The sequence below is a fragment of the Momordica charantia genome (genome assembly GCF_013281855.1).
Source record: "Momordica charantia cultivar OHB3-1 chromosome 4 unlocalized genomic scaffold, Mcharantia_2.0 BLBB01000004.1, whole genome shotgun sequence".
Classification (NCBI taxonomy): domain Eukaryota; kingdom Viridiplantae; phylum Streptophyta; class Magnoliopsida; order Cucurbitales; family Cucurbitaceae; genus Momordica; species Momordica charantia.
In genome coordinates this window covers 1,349,084-1,372,187 of record NW_028275162.1, presented here as the reverse complement: position 1 = coordinate 1,372,187, position 23,104 = coordinate 1,349,084, and the positions used below count along the sequence as shown (strand labels likewise).

General features: G+C 32.6%; 3 protein-coding genes across 24 annotated transcripts; all 3 read left to right on the top strand.

Moving 5' to 3' along the window:
- Positions 1-82: 82 nt before the first annotated feature.
- LOC111008036 (BTB/POZ domain-containing protein At3g22104) lies at positions 83-3,161 on the top strand. Of its 6 annotated transcripts, none has more exons than XM_022280627.2 (4): positions 83-643; positions 1,236-1,310; positions 1,426-2,330; positions 2,471-3,161. In XM_022280627.2, the coding sequence occupies exons 3-4, from the start codon at positions 1,431-1,433 to the stop codon at positions 2,930-2,932; spliced, it is 1,362 nt and encodes a 453-aa protein (XP_022136319.1). In that variant the 5' UTR covers positions 83-643; positions 1,236-1,310; positions 1,426-1,430; the 3' UTR covers positions 2,933-3,161. The 6 variants fall into 6 exon arrangements, with proteins under 6 accessions (XP_022136319.1, XP_022136324.1, XP_022136323.1 ...); XM_022280632.2 differs by lacking the exon at positions 83-643 and adding an exon at positions 688-806; XM_022280631.2 differs by lacking the exon at positions 83-643 and adding an exon at positions 759-905.
- A 3,680-nt stretch (positions 3,162-6,841) lies between these two features.
- LOC111007801 (geranylgeranyl transferase type-2 subunit beta 1) lies at positions 6,842-11,977 on the top strand. Of its 17 annotated transcripts, none has more exons than XR_015790415.1 (15): positions 6,842-7,005; positions 7,113-7,171; positions 7,317-7,397; positions 7,554-7,704; positions 7,873-7,989; positions 8,232-8,298; positions 8,461-8,609; positions 9,079-9,212; positions 9,301-9,399; positions 9,512-9,587; positions 9,756-9,779; positions 10,096-10,715; positions 10,937-11,072; positions 11,382-11,495; positions 11,633-11,977. XR_015790415.1 is itself a non-coding variant. In XM_088123252.1 (12 exons), coding segments are annotated over exons 3-12 (945 nt in total). In that variant the 5' UTR covers positions 6,844-7,005; positions 7,113-7,171; positions 7,317-7,343; the 3' UTR covers positions 10,097-10,230. The 17 variants fall into 17 exon arrangements, 3 of the variants coding, with proteins under 3 accessions (XP_087979378.1, XP_022135991.1, XP_022135990.1); XR_015790416.1 differs by having other exon boundaries at positions 10,937-11,105; XR_015790417.1 differs by having other exon boundaries at positions 10,096-10,174; positions 10,661-10,715; positions 11,382-11,643.
- A 3,888-nt stretch (positions 11,978-15,865) lies between these two features.
- On the top strand, positions 15,866-17,425 carry LOC111007567 (xyloglucan endotransglucosylase protein 6). Its single transcript, XM_022279975.2, has 4 exons — positions 15,866-16,077; positions 16,169-16,269; positions 16,356-16,549; positions 16,885-17,425. The coding sequence occupies exons 1-4, from the start codon at positions 15,921-15,923 to the stop codon at positions 17,306-17,308; spliced, it is 876 nt and encodes a 291-aa protein (XP_022135667.1). The 5' UTR covers positions 15,866-15,920; the 3' UTR covers positions 17,309-17,425.
- The last annotated feature ends 5,679 nt before the right edge of the window (positions 17,426-23,104 follow it).

Here is a 23,104-nt window from a genome sequence, read left to right as displayed (position 1 = left end):
TTTTGAAATCGCTTTGTACAATATATTTCACAGAAAAATAAAATTAGTTGCATTTGCATAATACCTTCTCATTTCTTCTTTTGCTGGAACGAGCAATTTTTCCTTCCGTTGGTAGACAAGATTCTGCACTTCAAATTCCATATACAAAATTTTAAATTCTGGGAATAGCAATGCGAATTACTTATCATCTTATCATGAAGTATGTAATCTTCTTTTTGCAGGAATGTCAGATGGAGTTTAAGGTTCGTGTCAGGCAGCAAAACGATCACGGTTCTTCTAATCCCTCCTTTCTGTCCCCTCTTTTGCCAATGCCATCGCCCCCATCGAGGATTCTTTTCCCGTACTCTGCTCTCTTTTGTCTCTCTAACAAATATTCTTCTTGTTTCCTGCAATTACAGAGTACATACAGACTCCTCTCTGGCCATGGACGACACCGTTTTTGCCCTAATTCATCACCAATCCATTTCAAATCCTCCTCTCACCCCTTCCCCACAAAACCCCACAAAACCCTCAAAACCCACTTGGTTTTCGCTTCAATCTGGTCTTCTCCTTCGCTGTTCCTCCTCCATTGACTTTTCTCCTTGCCCCTTTCGGCCAGAATTGATGTGGGTCATGGCCACTATTCTTTGTTCTTCTACTTCAGGTTACTTCTCGTGACCATTCATTTTCTCTTTGTGTAAAATCAGACCCCTGCTTCTTTCATTTAATGCTTTTTGTCTCGGGATTAAATTAACTGAGCTCTATACATTCTGCTATCATGGGGCTTTCATTGCTTCTTTTTAACTTGTTCCTCTCGCTCTTCATTGGTGAGATGATTAGGGGACATCTACTGTAATTGCTATTTGCTAGTTGGCTTGCAATTTATTGCTTACAGCGACCCTTCACAGTTCTTTTTCTGCTTTGCTGTATGATTCACACTTCTATCTTCACTTTTTTTTTTTTTTTGTCCCGATTTATTGTGTTCATTGTTTTGTGGCTTGCTTATTTATTTCATTCCATGTTTGTCATAAAGCTACATCTGTGAAGAACTTTTTCCCTTTTGGGTGGGGATTTTTTCTGAATATCTTTAATTTGGATGGTCTCTGCTTTACAGTTATGAAGAACTTTTTCTCTAACAGTGTAATGTTTGTTTGTTTATATGCTCTAGTTGTTCCTTACATGACTTAAAGGCAGTGTACTTTCTTTCTTTCTTTCTTGGTGATTGGTTATGAACCAGTTTATTATGTGGCTTGCAGACAATTAATGCTTCATATTCAGATTGATTGAGCAACTTTGGATGCCAGTTTAAGAGGCGAACAGGCTATTGAAAGGTAATATTCCATGTTTTTCTCAGGGAAGAAAGTTTCAGTTTTTTTGAAATTCTTCATAATCACAATTTGGAAGCAATAACTTCATCAATGTTGCGTTTCCTGAATCACGCTGCAGAAATTATGGAGAAGACTGATTCGGCTTCTCTATTCCTTGATCTTGTGCGAACCGAGAAATCTTTGGAGGTGATCAAGTACTTGACGTGGGCAGAGCTTTTGATTGCTTTGAAGCAATGTCAAGAGTTACCTCCATTGACAAACTCATCAATTGTGCTCAAGAAATCCATGGATTTGCTTAGCCAAAAGATCGTTTTGGCCGATGGAGTGAGTTCATCTGCCTGCTCTGATGATAGTTCCAGATTTCGGTTATCTTGTGACAGCAAAAGCACGGAAAGCTTAAAGACAAATTTTGCTTCCACAACTTGGTGGTTTGAGGATCTCTTGTTTTTGAGCTCTGAATCTGTTGAAATGTTTGTACAATCCATGATCTCACACGAGTTCGACCAAGTTCTTTTAAGTAAATTCCTCATTCATTTCCAGAAATCTAAGTTCCTTACTGCAACTGCAGATGATAAGAGGAAAGTAATAGAATCTGTCATTAATATGCTCGACACTCTCAAGGAAGATGTGCTTTCCTTGAAGGTTCTATTCGACATTCTACGCATTTCATTAGGCTTGAACATAAATAAAGGCAGCAGGAATAGGCTGGAGGCCATGATTGGTTCAAAGTTGGGTCATGCTACACTAGACAATTTGCTTGTTCCTTCTCCCTGTGGGGCAAATTACTTGTATGATGTCAACCTTGTTCTGAGACTATTCAAGGCATTTTTATCAGGAGAATCCAACCAAGCATCTCCATCTCAATTAGGTAAAGCTGCTAGCTTGATGGATTCATACATGGCCGAGGTAGCCCCCGACCCGTGTCTTAAGTCGTCAAAGTTCCTTGCTCTTGCAATAGCCGTTCCAGACTCCGCCAGGACGTCCTATGACGAAATGTACTATGCCATAGACCTCTACTTTGAGGTATTCACTTGATCCTTCAAAGTTTCCTATTTAACTGATTTTATGATTTGTTTTCATCCGATTTTATAAATTTGTAGTTTGATTGACACCAACAATCTTAGAACTGAAGTTGTAAAGTGGTTAAATCTGGTTTTTGGTAGATGCATACAGGAATGTCAGAAGAGGAAAAGGAGAAAATATGTTCTGCATTAAACAACAAGAAGCTCTCCTACGAAGTTTGCATACATTTCTTCAAGAACCCGAAATTTCCATCGAAATCTTCTCCGCCTAGCCCGGAAAGTCAGCAACCAGAGGCCGAAATCTTACTTCAAAACATCAACTACTCAAAATCCCTGATCAACTGGCCTCACAATCTCACAGAAGCCATAAACACGAGTCAAAAAGAAGACAAAATATCAGAACAAATCGTGCTGTACCATGGAAAATTTGATCTTCCTGCTGATAACGAGAAAATAAAAGTTCAGTTGGAAGGAATGCAATGGAGAGTGGTGGAATTAGAGAAACTGTGCAGAAAAATGCAGACCCAAATGAGAAAGATGTTGAAGTCTAGAGTGGGTTCAAGCCATTGCCAAGTGAAATCCTTGCCTAAGCTATGTTCATAGGTAGATTTTGAATAATGTATAGTAAAAAATCCTTCTTCTCTTCTCTTCTCTTCTTCTGCTTGTTGCAGCTTTCTCTTCCTGTGTTTAGCAGATTGTTGACTTTGGTTGTAAAGTAAGAAAAGGGAAGATGAAGGCTTTAACCAAAGCCAATTATTCTCGTGAATTATTGGTGTAAAGTTTATGTTGTGAAGGAGATTGAAAGTTGAAGGAAGAGTCTTTTTCGCAGTCACTCTCATGCAGAGCCGATGCGTCTCTCTTTTGCCTTGAAAGTTGCAACTTGACAAAAGCTACAAATGCATGAAAATCTATCAACATCTTTCCTTATAACTTTTTTTTTCCCACTTCCTAAAGTCATTCTTCTTGTCGACATATTGATGATATGTCGGCGACATGTTGGAACTTGGAAGTTTGAAGAACGATTCTTCTCTCCATGTTTTGTTGATATGTAAATTTTGGTAATACATTGTTTTTTACTTCTTTTTTTTTTTTGGGTTAAAATGTCTTATTTATAAAATTTAAGTAAAATTACTTTTTTTTTCCTTCCCGAAAATTGTCTCAAATCTAAATGTATTGTATATTAAATCTTCATAACTTTTCATTCATATATTCTCTCTTATTTTCATCTATTAATTTTTACCTACTACTTTTACTACTTTGGTTTATTAATAATATTTAGGTGTTTAAGAGTCAATATTAATTTTTGGATAGACTACTAATAAAAATTTGCCAACTTTTTAGTTTTTTGAAAAACAGTATTTCTCGTGTAGTGTTAAGTATCTAAATATTTTTCTTTTCAATCATTTTAACCTTTTATCTTCGAATTACGTAAAAAGATATTTTAGCATCTCATAAATAATGATTAAGTGTCGGTAGGTTCTATATCAAAATTAACTTTTCTATTAATTTTGTTTTTCGTAGGATATTAATACCTAGTTAGATTATTAATTTTAGGTTAAAAAACACATTTGGTCCCTCTACTTTTACTAAAGTAACAATTTAGTTCCTAAACTATAGTCTGTAACAATTTAATCCCGGTATTTTCACTAAAGTAACAATTTGGCTCCTGAACTTTAGCTTGTAGTGATTTAGACCTTGTAGTTTAAAATTTGTAACAATTTAATCCCTATCGTAACAAAATTTGTTAAAATTAAGTGTTAAATTTTACCATATACCAATTTAATCTTTCTAATTTATAAACATATTTGGTCTCTATTTAGTTTATCAATCTATATATATAAGAAACTTAACAAAAAAGTTTCACAATAAGGACTAAATCGTAACTAACTTAAATTACAATGACTAAATTGTTACATAAAATTCAAGGACTAAATTGTTACCAATTTAAAAATACAGAGACTAAATCGTTACAAACTAAAGTTTAGGGACTAAATTGTTATTTTTTAATCTTAATTTTGTTATTGGTTGACTATCTATAATATATTAAAAAGGTACAATCCCTAATAAACATTTTAGAACTATAATACTCCTCTAATTTTTTGTTGAATTAGAAACCAATAACTCAACTTAATTTTAATGTATAAAATAAAATAAATTTTAATTTATATTAAAATGAGCAGTTATTTGAAGATAGGAGAAGTTTGCTGACCACCGTTTGAATTTAGTAATAAAATAAAATAAATTTTTTATTTATAATATAAGTTAAGCTAACTATTATAATTTATAGTAAATTAATTTGTTAATAATAAATTATCAATAATACTAAATATATGAAATATAAAAGATAAGTTTTTCTTAAAAAGTTATTTTAATTACAATTCATGATGTAATTTTTAAAATTGTGTAACTTTTAATAATCTATTACCTATATAAATTAAGCTTTATTCCACCATTTTGTTCACAAACACTTGGACCTCCATTCGTTATTCCCAATGCTCTTAAAGAATTCTTCAATCTCGAAAGACATCTCAAGACTTGGTGACATATTCAAGTGGCAAGGGAAGCACGCGTTAGATACATATCTTGAATCTTAGGTTGTGTGTCGTTACAATTCCATATTGTGATGAAATATTTTTTGTTGGAGCCATGACTTTTCGTCTCTGCAATGGTGATTCTACGGTATAATCATGAAAATTGGTGATCTAATGATGGGCGAGCTAGTGACTATTCACGTTAGAAATCTCGGTTTTTTATATATAGTTACAATAATTTCCTTTGTTTTTGTTGCCAATATTTTTCTTTTACTTTGGCGGTACTTGATTGATTTCGTGTAATACAAATGAGCTAAATTTCTACCCTATTGAATAATAATATTAGCAATCAATTATCTAGTGAGCAATTTTATTTTAAGGGATGATTCCATAGATAGGGTATTAGATGTTTTTTTTGGTTACTTTGGTTTTTTTTTCTTTGTCTTTTATAATTAATGTATTTTTTTATTTAAGATGTTGGGTGAAAAATTAATAATTTATTGATCACAATATCTTTTTTTTTCTTTTGAAAAAAAATCACGTCCTCACAAATTTTTTAATTAATTATAAATAGTAAATTAACTAATTGATCAATTCTCAATAATAATCATCTTAAAAGTTGGAATACACGTTTTTTTTCCATTTCATTCACCTTAAAGTTAAAAAGAATTTTCAAATAATAAATATAATTATAATATAAAATCAAAACAACAAAATAATTTTTCTTTATCGAGGTTGAAAATGATTATAACATAAAAAAAATTAGATTAAAAAATCTTTATAATTTTAACTCGAACAAACAAGGTAAAAAAATAAGAAGCCTAAATTAGGTAAAATAATCTTTTCAAAATGAAAATATAAAAAAAATGTATATAATATTTTAAATTGTTATATTAGAAATAATAAAATGCAACTCAGACTTCATTAAAAATGTTGTATAAGATAATGCAATTTATATACACTTGAAAAGATTAAATTAATAGAATATGAAAATATTTAAAAAAAAAACGTGAAAAGTTATAATATAAAAAGTTAACGTGCATAAATTAACTCTAATTAAATATTTGTATATACGTATATTTAATTATAGAATAGGATAGTTTTGGAATACAAAAATTATTATAATTTTTTCATTTTCTTCCACTATAAATTTGTGTATTGAATTTATTTCCAAAATAATTTTAAAATGGTATGTTAATAAAATTAAGAAAATAATTAAGAAATTTAAATCTTACATCCTAATTATAATAAATAAGAAAATAGTTAAAGATGCAAATGATATATAAAATATAAAACATAGACAAATTATAATATATAAATTAATTTAAAATCTAATAAGATATCATAAATATTAATATGATTTGATTCATATTTTACATTTAAATATCGTGTTTATCATTTTTATTTTTAACTTATTTTATTAATAATAACAATGTTTAATCTTATATTTTTGCCATTATACTAATTATAAAAATTAAAATAAATTTAACAAAATTTTGATATTTTTATAAATTTGAAGCACGTACTAATTTAATTAAATAATTTATTTTACAATGAATAAAATTAAAATTTTTATTACGTGCAAACTAGTTTTATTAAAAATCTTTAGAAAAGAAAAGAAAAACAAAAAAAGAATATAATGTTGTAGCCCATCAAATTGCAAATGAGGCTCTTAGAATGAATGGGGCCTTTTTATGGCTCTCAAGCTTCCCTTCTTGAGGTACCTTCTACTGTAGCCCTTGACGCTGTTTGAGTTTTTACTTTTTATTTCAAGTGTTAAGACTTTAAAAATGAAAGTTATTTTGTTTCAAGCTTTTCATTTCACTGAAATTAAATTGAGATAATATCTATTTATTTTTTGCATACTAAATAATAAGGATATATTTCATATTTTAGAAATTTCTATTGAAATTTGAAACAGACATTTATAATTAAAAAAGAAATCCATATATTTGAGGGCAAAAATCCTCGTTAATTTATGTAAATCTGTGAAAATAGATTTGTTCTCTAGCGGCGCCAAATTAACACTACGGTGCAGACTTGCTGATCCTGCTCCTCCTGTCCTCCATGGCATTTGTAGGGCTAACTCTGCATTCTTGTTCAATTATCTAAGCTATTGACCCTCTCGACCGGAGCTCAAATCAGGTTTAACCCAGCGCTCTCACTTGATTCCAGTTATTCAATTTCTAGATATATATCGTTTTTTCATCACACTCCATTGACCCCATCATATTTGATTTCTGTTTTTGTAGATTATTTGTTCTGCTTCAGTTTACTGTCGGTCAATTGTTTCCGTAGCCGGGAATTTCTGGTTTAAATTTCTTTTTATTTAGTGTTGAATGTGCATTTAGTTCCTGCCAAATTACTTCTTGCTTGTTTGCAATATTTTTGTAATCATCTTCGGTTTATCGAGTTTGCTTTCTTATGTCTCTCGTATCGTTTATCCTGAAGGGCAGTAAGTTAAGGAACTTAGCACTTGAGAGATGGGGGAACTGGCAGCTGAGAAACATGTTAAATACATCATATCTGTTGAAAAGGTGTGTTATTCATTTATGTATCTCACTCCTATTTAGCATTTCTATTACTTTATTTACATGGTCATGGTTATCCTTCATTCATACTCTTATAGTAGACTGCTACCCATTTATTCTATGTACCCCATCTTACTTAGGTCGTTTTATGTAATATGACAGAGAAAGGATGATTTTCAATCCGTAATGATGGAACATCTTAGAATGAATGGTGCATACTGGGGGTTGACCGCACTGGATATTCTTGGAAAGCTCAATACCGTTGATGTTGATGAGGTTGTTTCATGGGTCTTGAAATGTCAGCACCAGTCAGGTTTTTAAACATTCTGTACTGTCTCAACTTGTGCGCGTCTTTGTCTATGTTTATTTTAAGAGCCATATGGATACATTTTAATGTCGTGTGACTGAGGATCATTTACCTGGTTGAATTGAATAGATGTACATGCACAATGTTTTGTCATTAGTATTGGGTATCATGCAGGTGGTTTTTCTGGCAATATTGGACACGATCCTCATATACTTTACACCCTTAGTGCTGTTCAAGTCTTAGCCCTCTTTGACAGGTTGAGCGTTTTAGATGTCGATAAGGTGACAAATTGTATCCTTTGGCATTTTAGGAGTTGAATTTAATTTTTCAGCGCTTCTTTGGGTCTCCTTTTACGCACAAATTTCATGAATCTTTGGGAAACATTGTGGCTTTTTCACTTGTTTTGGGGAGAAGGTAGAATAAGAATCTTGGCGAGGTGATAGTTGATTTTCCAACTTTGAAACACTCTCTATGTGATTTCTACTTTTGTTGATATCATAAAAAATTATCGCGTGACTTAATCATGCTGGTAGATATTGCTGGTTTGCAAAATGAAGATGGTTCCTTTTCAGGGGATATTTGGGGTGAAGTAGATTCAAGGTAGTCTGTACCCATTTCTTCTTTACTGTTCTTTTTTTTTTTTTTGACTTCCATTTCTTCTTTACTGTTACTGTTCTGTTATTATTATTATTTTGGATTTCATGCTTCATGTGATCCTATACATGTGGAAAATGTTTAAAGCTGTAATTGTTTTTCTCGCAGGTTTTCTTATATTGCAATATCTTGTCTGTCATTGTTACATCAATTGGAGAAAATCAATGTTGAGAAGGCTGTGAACTACATTGCTAGTTGCAAAAATATGGATGGGGGATTTGGATGCACGCCCGGTGGAGAGTCTCACTCTGGACAAAGTATATTTAGCATATTTCATTTCTTATGTTTTACCTCTAAAGATTGTTTTAAAATTTACCATCATCTGAATGAAGGGTTCTCTCTTGTGCTTCAAAAAATTTGTATTTGTTACTTCTCTTGCAGTGTAAGTGTTTGATGTTAGCCTATTTGCACGTTGTTGCATCAGTGCATATTTCTGCTCTCTGTTTGCACAAACATACGCAATACCCTTTTTTTAAAACTTCTCTTAACGAAATTTTACTTATAAATTATATGAATCATAAACCCTGAAGATGTGATCAGTTTTACATACAACTGGGGTTGTGGAGTATAGCATCTGACTGAGAAGCCTTTTTTTGTATAGATTATAGCGAAGATCTAAAAAGTGCTACTACATACTTGAAGAGGAGAATGTCCACACTCCACTGAATGCCTTTGTGTCATATTAGTTTCTGACGTCCTAATCTCAGTTCCTTGCTGTGACTCCAGTTTTCTGTTGTGTTGGCGCTCTTGCCATAACGGGATCTCTACACCATATTGACAAGGATCTTCTTGGCTGGTGGTTATGCGAGCGACAAGTCAAATCTGGAGGTCTTAATGGTCGCCCTGAGAAACTTCCTGATGTGGGTTTGAACTTCTGTTGTGACCAAGTTTTTTCTTCGGAGTTATTCTTGTTCTAGTCCACTTGCTGACTTTGTTATATTTCCTCAGGTCTGCTATTCATGGTGGGTTCTTTCAAGCTTGATCATGATTGACAGAGTTCACTGGATTGATAAGGAAAAACTCGTCAAGTTCATCTTAGACTGCCAGGTTATTAAGACAAATCTTCTGCTATCTAGATTTGTTTTATTTATTGGGGATTTATATTGCTTCTAGTGCTGGTAGCTTCTATAGCTTAACTGGTTATTTTTAAAATTTTCAGGACACGGAAAATGGCGGTATTTCAGACAGACCGGATGATGCCGTTGATGTCTATCATACATACTTTGGAGTAGCAGGTACATTTCATTCCCCCAAGTGAACATAAGTTGTAAATCTAGCATTCTAGTTGCAGGGTATCAATTTTATTTTTTCCCCTTCGGCATCATTTGTTGTTGGCTAATCTTATATCTTCTCTAAATACATATGTTATTTGTCACTCCTGAAGTTTGTTCTCAATGATGCAGGCCTCTCACTTCTTGAATATCCAGGTCTAAAAGCCATTGATGCAGCTTATGCTTTACCAGTTGATGTCGTGAACAAGATTTTCTTGGGCAAAAAATAGTATTACCTAATCCGTAGATCTTTTATTCTCTAATATGGAAGTAATTTACCATCTTATTGAATTAAATTCTAATTCTTTTTCATCTTTAGATTAATTGAATTTTAGTGAAGCCATACCCAGTTTTTTCAAAGTTGTCCTCACTTGCCACACAATTTCATATGGACTTTGATCATTTAAAGTTATTTTACAATAAAGAAAAGCAAATGGGAAGACTTTGTTTGCTCTAAAAGATCTTCCTTCAGGTGTTAATCAGGATTTTGCGACCTGCTCCTTAGAAAAAGTGTCACATGTCCAGTCCATGGATAGACTAAGATTCATAAGGCAAGTTGAAAAAAATTCTAATTTCATAGTCACATATTACTGTTACTTATGTTAAAATGTTCCAATATCATAGTCACGTATTACTGTCACTTCTGTTTGTTGGCACCATTTCTAATACTATTTTGATATGTGTACTTTTAGTTTTGTTTCGTTTTTAAAATACCTATTTTGGTCATTGTATGTCCATTTTGATCTTGGTACTTTTAAAAAGTAACTATTTTAGTTCATTCATTTTCATTTTTATCTCATTTTTATCAATCATAATTTTATGATTACAGTTCGCCCACTAAACTTCTTGAAATGTAGCCATAAATCCATATTAAAATTTATGTTAAAATTTTGAAAATAGGAACCAAATTGGTCACTCTTTTAAAAGTAGAGGGACCAAAATGAATGCTTTTGAAACTACTAGGACCAAGATGAATCAAATTTTATTCAATAATATTGAGACATTTTCTGGTGAAGTATATCATCCTTTATCCACAGAATGGCAGCAGTAGCTCTCTGATCAGGATTTATCCAAAGTTCACTGATCTCTCTGGTATTATTTCCATTTCATAAATTTAGCTACTGAACTTTTAAGTTTAGATTACTAACTACTCTATCAAGTTGACTAATATTTATGGTGTGGATGTAATGCACTATTGTTGGTTTAATGGTGTTAATTAGAGGGGTTACTAGAAAGTTGAAGTAAGCTAAATTGATATGCTATTTAAGGCAGAAATGTTTCACGTGAAAACTTAGGAATTGTTTTGATTGCAGAGAAATTGAGAGTGGTCCATCCATTAATGGGCGTGGTCTGAAGTTAGGGCAATGAATAATAAATATGCAGAGCTGGTAAGCTCCTGAAAGAGTGTCCACTGACTTTGAGAGACTGCCATCACCATCATTAATCACAGTAAGACATCATCCCTTCGCCATGCCCACGCCGGTACTTAATCTCTTGCTTTACGCCATCCTCTGCATTTTAACCTGACACCATTTTCTTGTCTTTTACTCTCACTTCAACTAATTTTACGGATAATTACCTGACAGTTGAAAATTTGTAGTAACTAGATGTACGAAATTGGTAATTGTGTAGGAACTAGATGTATGAAGTAGGCAACCACCTTTTTTTTTATCAAAAGAACGAAGCGTAAATGATTAAGTAATAAAATCGTTCTCTGCTAATAGAATAACCCAAGGTACAATTTCTCCCACATTACAGTCTCAAGCGCGCAAAAAAATGTCGTGCCACCTGCTTTGCACAACCCGTGGGACTAGCTTGTTTGCACTCCGGGGAATCGATCTCAGGGAAACCACCTTCTTCCCCGCTATCAAGGTACGGATGTCTTAAGATCAAAACCTTTATCGATTAACATATTCTTAACCTCTTCTGAATCCGTTTCCAAGTGGGCAACCACTATTACTCCAAATTGACCTTGTATCGAATTTTCTAGAGAATCAAATATTGTGCAGTTAGACAATTATCTCATAAGACCTTCGATCTGGACCTGGACATTCCAATTCTGAAAAACCCTATGGCTCGAAGGATTCAACTTTGTTACGAAGAATTATGATAAGAGACCGACCGACAAGACAGGAGTTACAGAGAGAAATTGGGGTACTTTTAAGAAGATTATAGGCAATTTTTGAATGTGGGAAAAAGAAAAGGTTAACTTTTTCTAAGTCAAGAAGTACACCCAAATTGTACTTTTCTTGGTGAAGGTGAGTGTGAAGAGTTGGATAAAAGGACCAATTTCGTAATCTCAAAAAGCTCAAAAACCAAAACGAATATCAAAAAGCTCTAATTCCATTAGCTAACCTCAAAATTAGCAACATGATTAGATTTTTATAATGCTTGAGATTCTAAAAATTTGAACACATCCCTTCCCCATTATAAATAATTGCACACAATCCAAAATCTATTAAACAATGGAGACACACATCATAATTATTAATTAATGTATATATCTAAAAGCAACCCAACCCACAAGAAGTATTCCAAAATCACAAAACATGGGATTTCAATTTTTGATATTAGCCTAAAAGCCTATATCTCCCTACCCCCTTAGCTTTACCAACTTTTCTGTCAAATTCCCCTTTTTCTTCCTTTGGTTGTCTTTATGTCTCACGATATTTTTTAAATAGTTTCTACTTTATATATGGTCTAAACTCTAAATAATATTTGTTTTGTTTTTTTGTTTTTTATTTTTGTTAATTTTAGTTTATGTACTTTCAAAACATCTATTTTAATTATTTTTTTTCAACTTTTTTTTATTTGAGTCCTTAAACATGTAAGATGGCCACTTTGATCCTTGTATTTTTTAAAATTGGACATTTTAGTTTCTATTTGTAAAATTTTAACATAAATTTTATACTCAATAAAAACTCTTTAATATAATTTTATTATTACATGTCAAGAAATTTTTTGAGTGAAGTATCATGCTAAATTTGTGATGGAAAGAAATAAAATAAAAATAACCAAAATAGTTATATTTTAGAAGTATAGGGACCAAAACGGATGTCTTGCATAGGACTAAAATAAACAAAAGTTGAAAGTATAAAGAACAAAATAAAGATCAAAATGAATCAAGTCAAAAAATACAGGGACAAAAATTATATTTACACCTTTATAATTATAAGTTCACAAAAATACAAAACATACTAACTTTTATAAATTAAAAATTCACAAATTAGAGCTAATTTCTAGATCAGTTCATAAATACTTAATTACCATTGCCAAAGTTGTGGTTGAATTCCCCACCCAACAAAATTTTGTAATGAAGAAAAGACTCATAAATTTTAGACAATTTATAGACATCTAGGCTTCCGTGCATATTATTAACGGAAATAAACAACATGAATATTATTTCAATTTCAATTTCTTTTCAATTTTAGTGGCTTATACGTGTAGTAATTAATAGTTAATTGCAAATGTAACAACTACTTTTATGATTTGCAAATATAGCAAAAACTGAGCTCCAGTTTAAATGAAAAAAAAATGGAAAATTTGATTATACCCTTCAAAATAGTGGATTCCTGAAAAGAAGAAAAATTACTCATACACCCCATAATTCATATTAGACATATTAGTTATATTACTGATATACCAAAAATTAAGTATATCACTCTCATTATATTAATAAAAAAAAACTTGCAACGACAACTTCAATATAACTCAACTGGTTAAGGAACCTATATAGGACCAAAAGATCGTGAGTTCAAATTCCTATCCCAACATATTATATTAAGAAAGATACAAAAACATACTTTATAATTGATATATCAGTTAATATTAGCTATATAATCGATATATTTAATATAAGTATATCGTGGATGACAAAATGAGAATAATTAAAAAAAATGTTTAAAATTTTGTAGCCATAATTACAAAATAAAAAAAAAAAATTGCTGTAGTTGCAAAAACACCCAAGAAAATTTTGCTTAATTTCTCACCTCCATTTTCAGCTACGGAAAAAGTTCTAAAAAGATTGCAATTTCTTTTTCTTTTCCAAGAATATATATCGTACAATAGAGTAAATACATTTCCAAGTCCGTGACACGTCAGTTTGCAATAAAAATGCCAGGCTGTCCAAATAAAGGCAGAGTTATTAGTTGCACTGAAATTTTGAATGGGCGTTGGTTTTTCCCAAGCTTACCTAAAAGTTCAGGGCTACACCTACGCTCCAAAGTCCCACATCAAATTTCTATTTGTTATTTGCCAAATTCAGAACATTTTAAAAATAATGTACTCTCTAAAATCAAAATATATATTAAATTATCAGTAATGAAATATGTATTCCCCTAGAAAATTTTTCGAATTAAAAAATATGAATGAATACTTCTTTCATTTAATATTTATCATTAAAAAATAATGCAGGATTTATTAATATTAAAAAGTTATTTATAAGTGTAAAATTATAGTATGAACGAAAAATAGTATGATATTTTCAAAGAGAAAAAGGATTTAGAGCAGAGAATGACGTTTTTTTTTTCTTTTTTCTGTGGGTCATGCAATAGTGAATTTCTCTCTCCATATTGCATGATTAAAGTTATTTCACATAATGTTTGGGACAGTATACCAGTTGTAAAGTCACCTCTCCAAATGATTCCTTCAAATCTTGTGCAGATTAAATAATTATTCATCATCCCTTTTCTATTTTTTTTATACCCTAAGATGCAAATCCAATCCTTATGCTCCCCTCCCCCCAAATCCCCAAATTTTGCATTTCATCTCTATTCCATTTCTTGTTTTGAAAATTTGCAAAAGAAATTATTTTAATCTTTATTTTCAGTAGTAAAGATATTCCTATCTCATCTCGAAACTAATGGTTGATTGGTAGCATTTAGACAAGTTAACCTAATATTGTTAAGGATCCTACGGGACCTAACAATAGACATGAATTTCAATTGGCTTTGAGATAGAATACATGAATATTAATATGTATCAGAGCTCAAAAATAGGATCTGACCAAGATTTGAGATGAAATCCCATGAAATGGGATTAGTATTTCAAATACGTATCTAATAAGAATACCGATAGAGTTGCATCCAACAATTATTAGCCATGAGAAAACTAAATGGCAATGGGTACAAATGCATAGTACATATTCCAGCTAGCACATACAGAACTCATGCAGCTACGTAAGGTAAAACAAAAGACAAAGACAAAGACCACGCCCATGGCCCCCCCTTCCCCATTTTCAACTAATTACCAACCCTCACTCTTCTGCCATCTCCAGCTGTAGTTTACCATATATTATATCATTCTATCCCAACAACATTTCAATTGCTGCGGGCTCCATCCACGTTCACGAACACATCGTATATTTTGGTTTTTATACTTTCTAGTTCGTTAGTTTCTACTTTCATCCGACTCCTTACATATTGACAAAATGTTCACTTGGTATTTTCAAAATTTTTGTACCGTCAAAATGTGCACCTTGCATTTTTAGTTTTTGTTTTATGGAACATAGTTGGCTCCTCAACAACGAAGAGACACCTTGTCCTACTACAATTCATAATTATTTTAAAAAAGTCTCTGTTTTTACATTTTTCTTTCTCTTAGTTGTCAAACATTTAATGGATGTTCCTCCTTACAAGTGGAAATCATAATAAATGAGAACGAAACAACTACTCAGATGTTCGAACACAGGACCTCCCGCTCTGATACCATGTTGAGGATGAAGTATTTTCCTTTGTTTATGATGGTTCTTACCCTTTTTTAAAAGTGATCACTATTTTGATCTTATTAAAATTTTAATACAAATTTTAGGTATAATAAAAATTCTTCGAAACAAAATTATAATAACATTTCAAGAAAATTATTGAAATAAAAGTAAGGTTACGCTGAAATAACAACGTTAGAAGAATAATGAGATAAGAAAGAAAAAGATATATTAGTTTAAAAGTTCAAGAATTAAGATAAAACTTTTTACCCATATAGCTCCGATCAAAAGGACAGAGATAGATCTCGACTGAGGTAAATGTTTCCTAAACGAAACACACAGATGAAATACGATTTAAATCAAAAAGTTACAAAAATCTAATCTAAACGGAGGAGTATGAGAAATTTCCCCCTTTTTTATTTTACTCTATTTGATCTAAAATCCACATGGGAAATTATGCGGCACTGTAAATGAAATGGCGTGGATAAGCCCACTCTCACTCACCAGTGAAAGTCGCTATAAGAACAGCTCTCTCAACACCATTTCACTCCAACTTCCACTCTGCTTCTGCCACTCTCTCTTCGAAGCTCTCTCCCATGGCTGCTTCACTGTTTCTGTGGCTATGCCTCTCTCTTCTACTTCTGGGTTTTGCTTCTTCTTCCAAGTTCGATGAGCTCTTCCAGCCCAGTTGGGCTTTAGATCACTTCAATTACAAAGGAGACACCCTCGAGCTCAAACTCGACAATTACTCTGGTAAACCACCCAAAATTGACTCAATTTCATGCCCCATTTCTCTCCCCCATTCTGACCAATTTGTAACCATGTTTTGGAAATCTAATTTCAGGAGCTGGGTTTTCGTCCAAATCCAAATTCATGTTCGGCAAAGTGACCATTCAGATTAAACTCATAGAGGGCGACTCTGCTGGAACCGTCACAGCATTTTATGTAAGTTGAAGAAAAAACAACCCATGCCATTAAAATGGTGGCTCCTTCTTAAGAATTTCTTGTTTTTTGTTTGGTTTCTTCTGCAGATGTCATCGGAGGGTCCAAATCACAACGAATTCGATTTTGAGTTTCTGGGTAACAAAAGTGGAGAGCCCTACTCTGTTCAGACCAACATTTATGTTAATGGAGTCGGAAACAGAGAGCAAAGATTGAACCTTTGGTTCGACCCAGCCACTGATTTCCACTCCTACTCCATCTTTTGGAACCGCCGCCAAGTCATGTAAGAAACCCACTAATTCCTTCCAAATAATGGTTTCTTTACATTTTAATTAGATTTGTTAACATTGATGGATTAGATTCTTTTGGCTGAGTGATTTTGGTGGGATTGCATTTTTCGTTTGAATTTACTTATTAATATTCATGATTCTATCTTAAAATCAATTCATAAGGAGAGGATTAGTTGTTGAATGCTCGTTCATGCGTTGCAAAATCAATGAAACTACATAAAACACGTTACTTTCTGTTTCGATAACATGATAATAATGAATAATTATCGTCGAAAAGTTTAAGTTAATGAATTGGATAAATTTAATTCATATATGGATATTTCGACAGATTTTTAGTGGACGAGACGCCGGTTCGAGTGCACACGAACATGGAGGAGAAGGGGGTGCCATTTCCGGCGGACCAAGCCATGGGAGTGTACAGCTCAATATGGAACGCCGACGACTGGGCCACACAGGGCGGCCGGGTCAAGACCGACTGGTCCCACGCCCCATTCGTCGCATCGTACAGAGCCTTCCAAATCGACGCCTGCGAGGTCCCCGCCTCCGCCGCCCCCGCCGCCCACTGCAGCAGCGACGCCGCAGCCGCAGCCGGCAAGAAGTTCTGGTGGGACCAGCCGCTGCTCTCCGACCTGAATCTGCACCAGAGCCATCAGTTGCTGTGGGTTCGGGCCAACCACATGATTTATGATTACTGTACTGATACTGCCAGATTTGCTGTGCCGCCGCTGGAATGTGCTCACCGCCGCCACTAGCGGCGGCGGCGGACGCCATGTTTTGTCGGTTCCGGGCAATGTAGTTTACCATGTGTAAGATAATAACATCATTTTTTTCTTTGTTTTTTTTGAATTTATTCTGACATCTTTGCCTTATTTTGGCAGGACACTTTCTTCACCTAATCTTAACCCAAAAGATATAATTTTGCTAAAATAGTGATAACTATGAAATCTAATTCAAATTCTTAAGTTAAAATATTGGTTAACATACTATTGGGGAAAAAATCGATTTTTTTACCTCTAACTTTGGCGAGTTTTACCCTTTGATTCAATTTTGACTAATTTACTCACTTATGTTAACAAAAAGCTAAGTATAAAGCTTTAAAACCTCATTAATTTCAATGAAATCAAATTTAGCTCAAAATTGAATTTGATTGAGGCACAAAATGGACAATTGAATAACTCTATTAAAATTTATAAATTAAAAGGATATCAAAATTAATACATCTTACCAAGTTCATAGTAAAAGTTATATTTTTTCCTCTAAATAGACAAAACAATACTAAATGCCAACTCTCCACTTCTCTCTATTATTAAAAAAAGAAAAAAAAACTTGATAATGGTAGCAACATTTTAAGAGATACAATCAAGTCAAATATTGTCCCTAATAAAACTTTTAAAATTGCAGATGTTAAATTAAAATTAAATTATAACTATAAACTATAAAGATTAGATTGGTAATCTAATGTAACAATATCGTTTCAAATAATATTGCTAACGAATTTCATTAGAAATTAAAACATTTAAAAGTATTCTGAAATCAAATTTTAAAAGAGGCATGCAATTCATCCAACGGTTAATTGTTGGGGTAAGACTTGAATATAATATCAAATTTTTTGGTACAAATAAGTGACCTTTAATTTTCTCTCTTGTTGGTACAAATACAACTCATTTGGTGGAACCCATTTGTCCCATTGGCTGAAAAGGAAGTGATGGTTATCCAATTATTTCAAGGCCCCTTGAGACTTTTACATGTTCAATTATGGGGTCCTAAAAAGTCCATGGAGAGCTCCTACTTTGGGAATCTAACCTTTCTTTCATAAAAAGGCTCAATTTTTGGAGTCTACTTTTTAAAAACATGGTCTTAATTTCAACTTAGAAAATGCAAATACGTACTCTTACTGGACTTTTATGATTTTTTAATACAATATGTGAAATAGAGGATCGAACTCACAACCTCATGATCTGAGATATATACCAATTACCACTTAGCTATGCTCATTTTGACAATTCTAATAATATGTTGAAGATTAGACCCTCCACCTCGTATATGTAATGCAAAGAGAAAAATTCAATTGAAGTTTACACATATACACAATTTGTGTTTCTATGTTTTTTTTTTTTTTTTTTTGAAAAGATCATTTGTGATTGCAATCCAGTCCTTACTCTTGTGATTGGACTATTCAATCAAAAGCACATTGGGCCCATCTAAAAATATCAGTCAAAGATATTTGGGCCTATGTTTGGGCCTCATTAGGAAACTTAGCCTAAAATAGCAGTCTCTATAGCAAGAGTGAATTAGCTAAAACTAGTTACAACCTCTTTCAACCTCATGATAACAATCTCGACCATATGACATTAATCATCAGGTGACATCCTCGCAATGTTTTTGTCAATAATACTTAACTTGACTTTCGTTTTCTGGAAAGATTATCTGAAGGGATCAGAATCCATCTATCTAATGATTCTACATTGTTTGAACTTGTATCAAACAGTCATTAGGAGATAAAAAGATTCTGAAACTCCGCGGACTATTATAAGATGCACTAATTAACCACATTGACAGCCAAACGAATTGCTACGTTCGAATCAAGAAACCTTTAATTTGGTAGCAGCCTAGCTAACATCTACATAGGACATGAGCGGTCCACAATGTTGCCAACTGCCCCAACAAACCACCCTTACATGCACACATAGGTTTTGGATGGATCTTTTGATTAATTCAAAATTGGGTTTGTTTATTATATGTAGTGTTTGTTAAGGTTGATATTGTTGCCTGGTGGAACAATTGATGGGAATCAGTTTGTGTTTGCTGCATTATTAGGCTCCCCTTCATTTATGCCTCTCACAAGTTACCATCACAACCCTGTCTCCACCAAATATTAAACATGATATAACATTACATTAGCTCAACTAAAATTAAGTTCTATCCTACTCATGGAAAGTAAATAATAGATAACAAAGTATCAAGTGCATACCTGTTTTAAAAAGTTTTCAGTAATCGGAGCAAGAAATATAGAAAATATTGAGGATGGGATCCTTTCTTTTGTAGCTTAGAGTAGTTGACCCAAAAGGGCGACGGTTGGAGGTGGCAAGGACACGACGTACAGTACGGTGAGCATCGTGGAGCATGTTTCCGACAACTATGGGGTGGCATCACCACCTGCAGCCCTGAGGTTTGGTGTCCCCTCGTACCGATAATGTGCGCCTCCTACTATTCTTACGTGCAGTATTGTAATTGTTTGTGGTCTAACACTTCTTAGTGAGGGGACATGTATCCTGCTCGACAATGCCAGCTTGTGGTACGTAACCTCATGTGATCCCGTGCTTCCTGAAGATGGACACACGTTCTGCTCGGATTTTACCCTCAACAATCTCTAAACAACACGTTACACAACTTGATTTTTATTCATTATAATCAATGTGTCATATTAGACATAAAATTAAAAAGTTTAGAGAGAGTTATGACTAATTTCTTTATTATAAATTTAAAGATTAAATATACACGAGAAATATTGAAATTTCAGGAACGAAAATTGTAATTTAACCGAATGTAATGATCATCATTTATTAGTATGGAGGTGGGTTAGGCTGTTAGGTTTGGTTGGCTACTAAAAACGAAGAAGATGAATTATATTATAATTATTAAATTATAAATTAGTTTGGTTATTAAATAAAGAGTGGTATGTGACACCGACCATAAATGAAAAATCTTTGGGAGTCCAAAAATCCAGCTGTGAATTGGCTCGATATAACCCCATCCCCACCTCCAGCTGGCTTTTTCTAATTTTAATTTTATTTCACCTTTTCCTTTCAACTTTCAACTTTATTTATACTTTTTCAAACTTTTCTTTTTATAAGAAGAAAACATGATCTAGGTTAAAACATATTTTTTGACCTATACTTTAATAAAATAATATTGTAGTTCGTTGAATTTTAGTTCGTAACAATTTAACCAATCTAACCTATAAGTTTCAATAGGTAACAATTTAGTCCATGTTTAAAATTTGTAACGATATAGTCTATGAATATTGACGAGGGACTAAACATGTTTATAAATTACAAATTGATAAAGATCAACACTTAATTCAATGATATTTTTTACGGTAGGGATTAAATTGTTACGAATTTTAAATTATAGAGTTAAATTGTTATATACTAAAATTTAATAGATAAATTACCACTAATTTAAAAGTATAAAAACTAAATCATTAGTTTATAGTGTTACTTGAACCAGTGAACCCATATCAAATGTGTTCTTTAACTTAATAAGCATTATAATTTATTTTTTATTTGTGATTTTTAGTTTTTCTAATACAAATAAAAGATTTTCCGTGAAAATGCGTCATTTGATAAATGTTGATGTAAGACAAAAAGAAGTTTCGAGATTTTCCATGTTGATTTTTCGTTGTCATAACGATGCAACAATTTCGTCGTTAAAGAACACTTTTGGCGACGAAAGTAGTTGTTGTCAAAAGGGAAGACTTTTGGAACGAAACTTCTTTTCGTTGCCAAAAGTCTACCTTTTGACTTCTGTCACACTTTTGGCGATGTAGTAATTTCATCGTCAAATGACACTTTCGACGACGAAATTTGTTTGTGTCGCAAAAAATTCCGTCGTCAAAACTTAAAATTCTTATAGTGTGTTAAAATGAACCTAACCCGTGGTTAAAATATACTTTTCTTATTTTCTCTAAGAAAATAAGATGTCTCAACATCCTCCATAATTAAGAAGAAAATAAAGGAAAAGAGGGGGTTTTTTTTTTTTTTTTTCCCTTCAGAATACATAAAAGAGGAGTTGAATTGACAACCATGCAATATATTGCTTTGGAACCATCTTTCAACGGCTAATTCCAACTGGGTCTATCTCTACCTATGGTTTCTTAATTTGTTCACAACCAAGCATTTATTATAAACTCCTACAAACAATTATTTTCTTTGACACACCATTTCAGTTCAACTAAAGCTTAAAATTGGCTTCCAAGGAGTAAATTATTCCAACTAATTACAACATACGAGAGGGTCATAAAAATAAAGCAAACAAATCATCTTAATTTCTATACTTTGCTTATGACTCACATTTAATATTAGTTTCAACTTAATCTAATTTGGTATTTGTTATTATTTAAACCTCACAAATTATCTATAAATTATTTTAAAAAATCTATCTGCAAACTCATGTTCCATTTTCACTCAGTTTTGAATAGCGTACGCTGTCGTTTTACTCTGATTTTGTGTTTAGAATGAGATACTTTCCTAGGTGTAGATCAATCTTTTACTCACATTTCACTGTATGATATAAATAAGCTTTATATGATTTATTTATGTGAAACATTTCACCAACAAAATCCTAGCAATTGTTGTACCCTCTTTAAATTATTCGTTCACAAACCAACTTATAATTGAAACTACAAATATTAAAGTGAAACTAAATCCAAATTATAGACAACAAAAATTAAAAGTTGTAAAATTTAAAAATGAAATTGAAGCTAAACTCGATAATTTAAATGGTTAAGATACTATTTTGGTCCCTGTACTTTCAACTATGATTCATTTAGTTCATGTATTTTGAAAGTGTTCATTTTATTCACTGTACGTTGAAAATGAAAATGTTCATTTTGGTCTCTGTATTTTTAAAAATCGATCATTTTTGTCTCTCATTGCAAAATTTTAACACAAATTTTACACACAACGAAAAACTCTTTAATACAAAGCAATATATTAATTTTAGTATCGTGTTGAAATTGTAATAAAAAATGAGATTAATAATAAAATTAGGGGACAAAAATAGTCACTTTTTAAAAATACAAAGATCAAGAGAAATATTTTGATAATACAAGGACTACAATCAACCAAAATTAAAAGTAAAGAGATCAAAACGAACATTTTAACGGTATAAGAATCAAAATGAACCAAGCAAAAATTCGAGCGACAGACACGAATATTTTAACCTTAAATCAAACTTATGGAATTAAAGTTTGAAATGTGAAGGAAAGGGTAAAATTAGTATACAAATAATTACCAACTACTCCACGCGCATTGGTTGAGAGGACCCACCATCCCAGTTACCAACAAAGAACTCGCACTTCACCAGCAACTTCACTCTGCCAACCCAGATCCCAATTCTTCTCTCTATATATTTAACACCCAAAATCCAAAATCCCCACAAAATTTCTCACATCATTTGGAAATGGAAATCCCAATGGCCAAAATTTACCTTATTTGCTTAATCTTAGTCGAGATGTTGGTGATTGAAGCAATGGGTGGAGATGATTCGGAGAGATCAGAAGTAGAACTGGCGCCGAGCCCATCGGAGATCAGACGGCTGGGAAAGCACCACGCCGATAAGTCGGTGGCCGGCGGCGGAGTCATCATCGGCGGCCTTGTCACCGCTATCTTTGCGGCCGTTTTTTGTTACATTCGGGTCACTAGAAAAAGAGATGGCATTGATGCAGTTCGCTGAGATCAGATCAGATGGATCCTAATTTTGCCCACCCCAATCTCCCTCTCTCATACATACTTCTGATTATTTTTATTTTTAAGTTTTAGAATAGG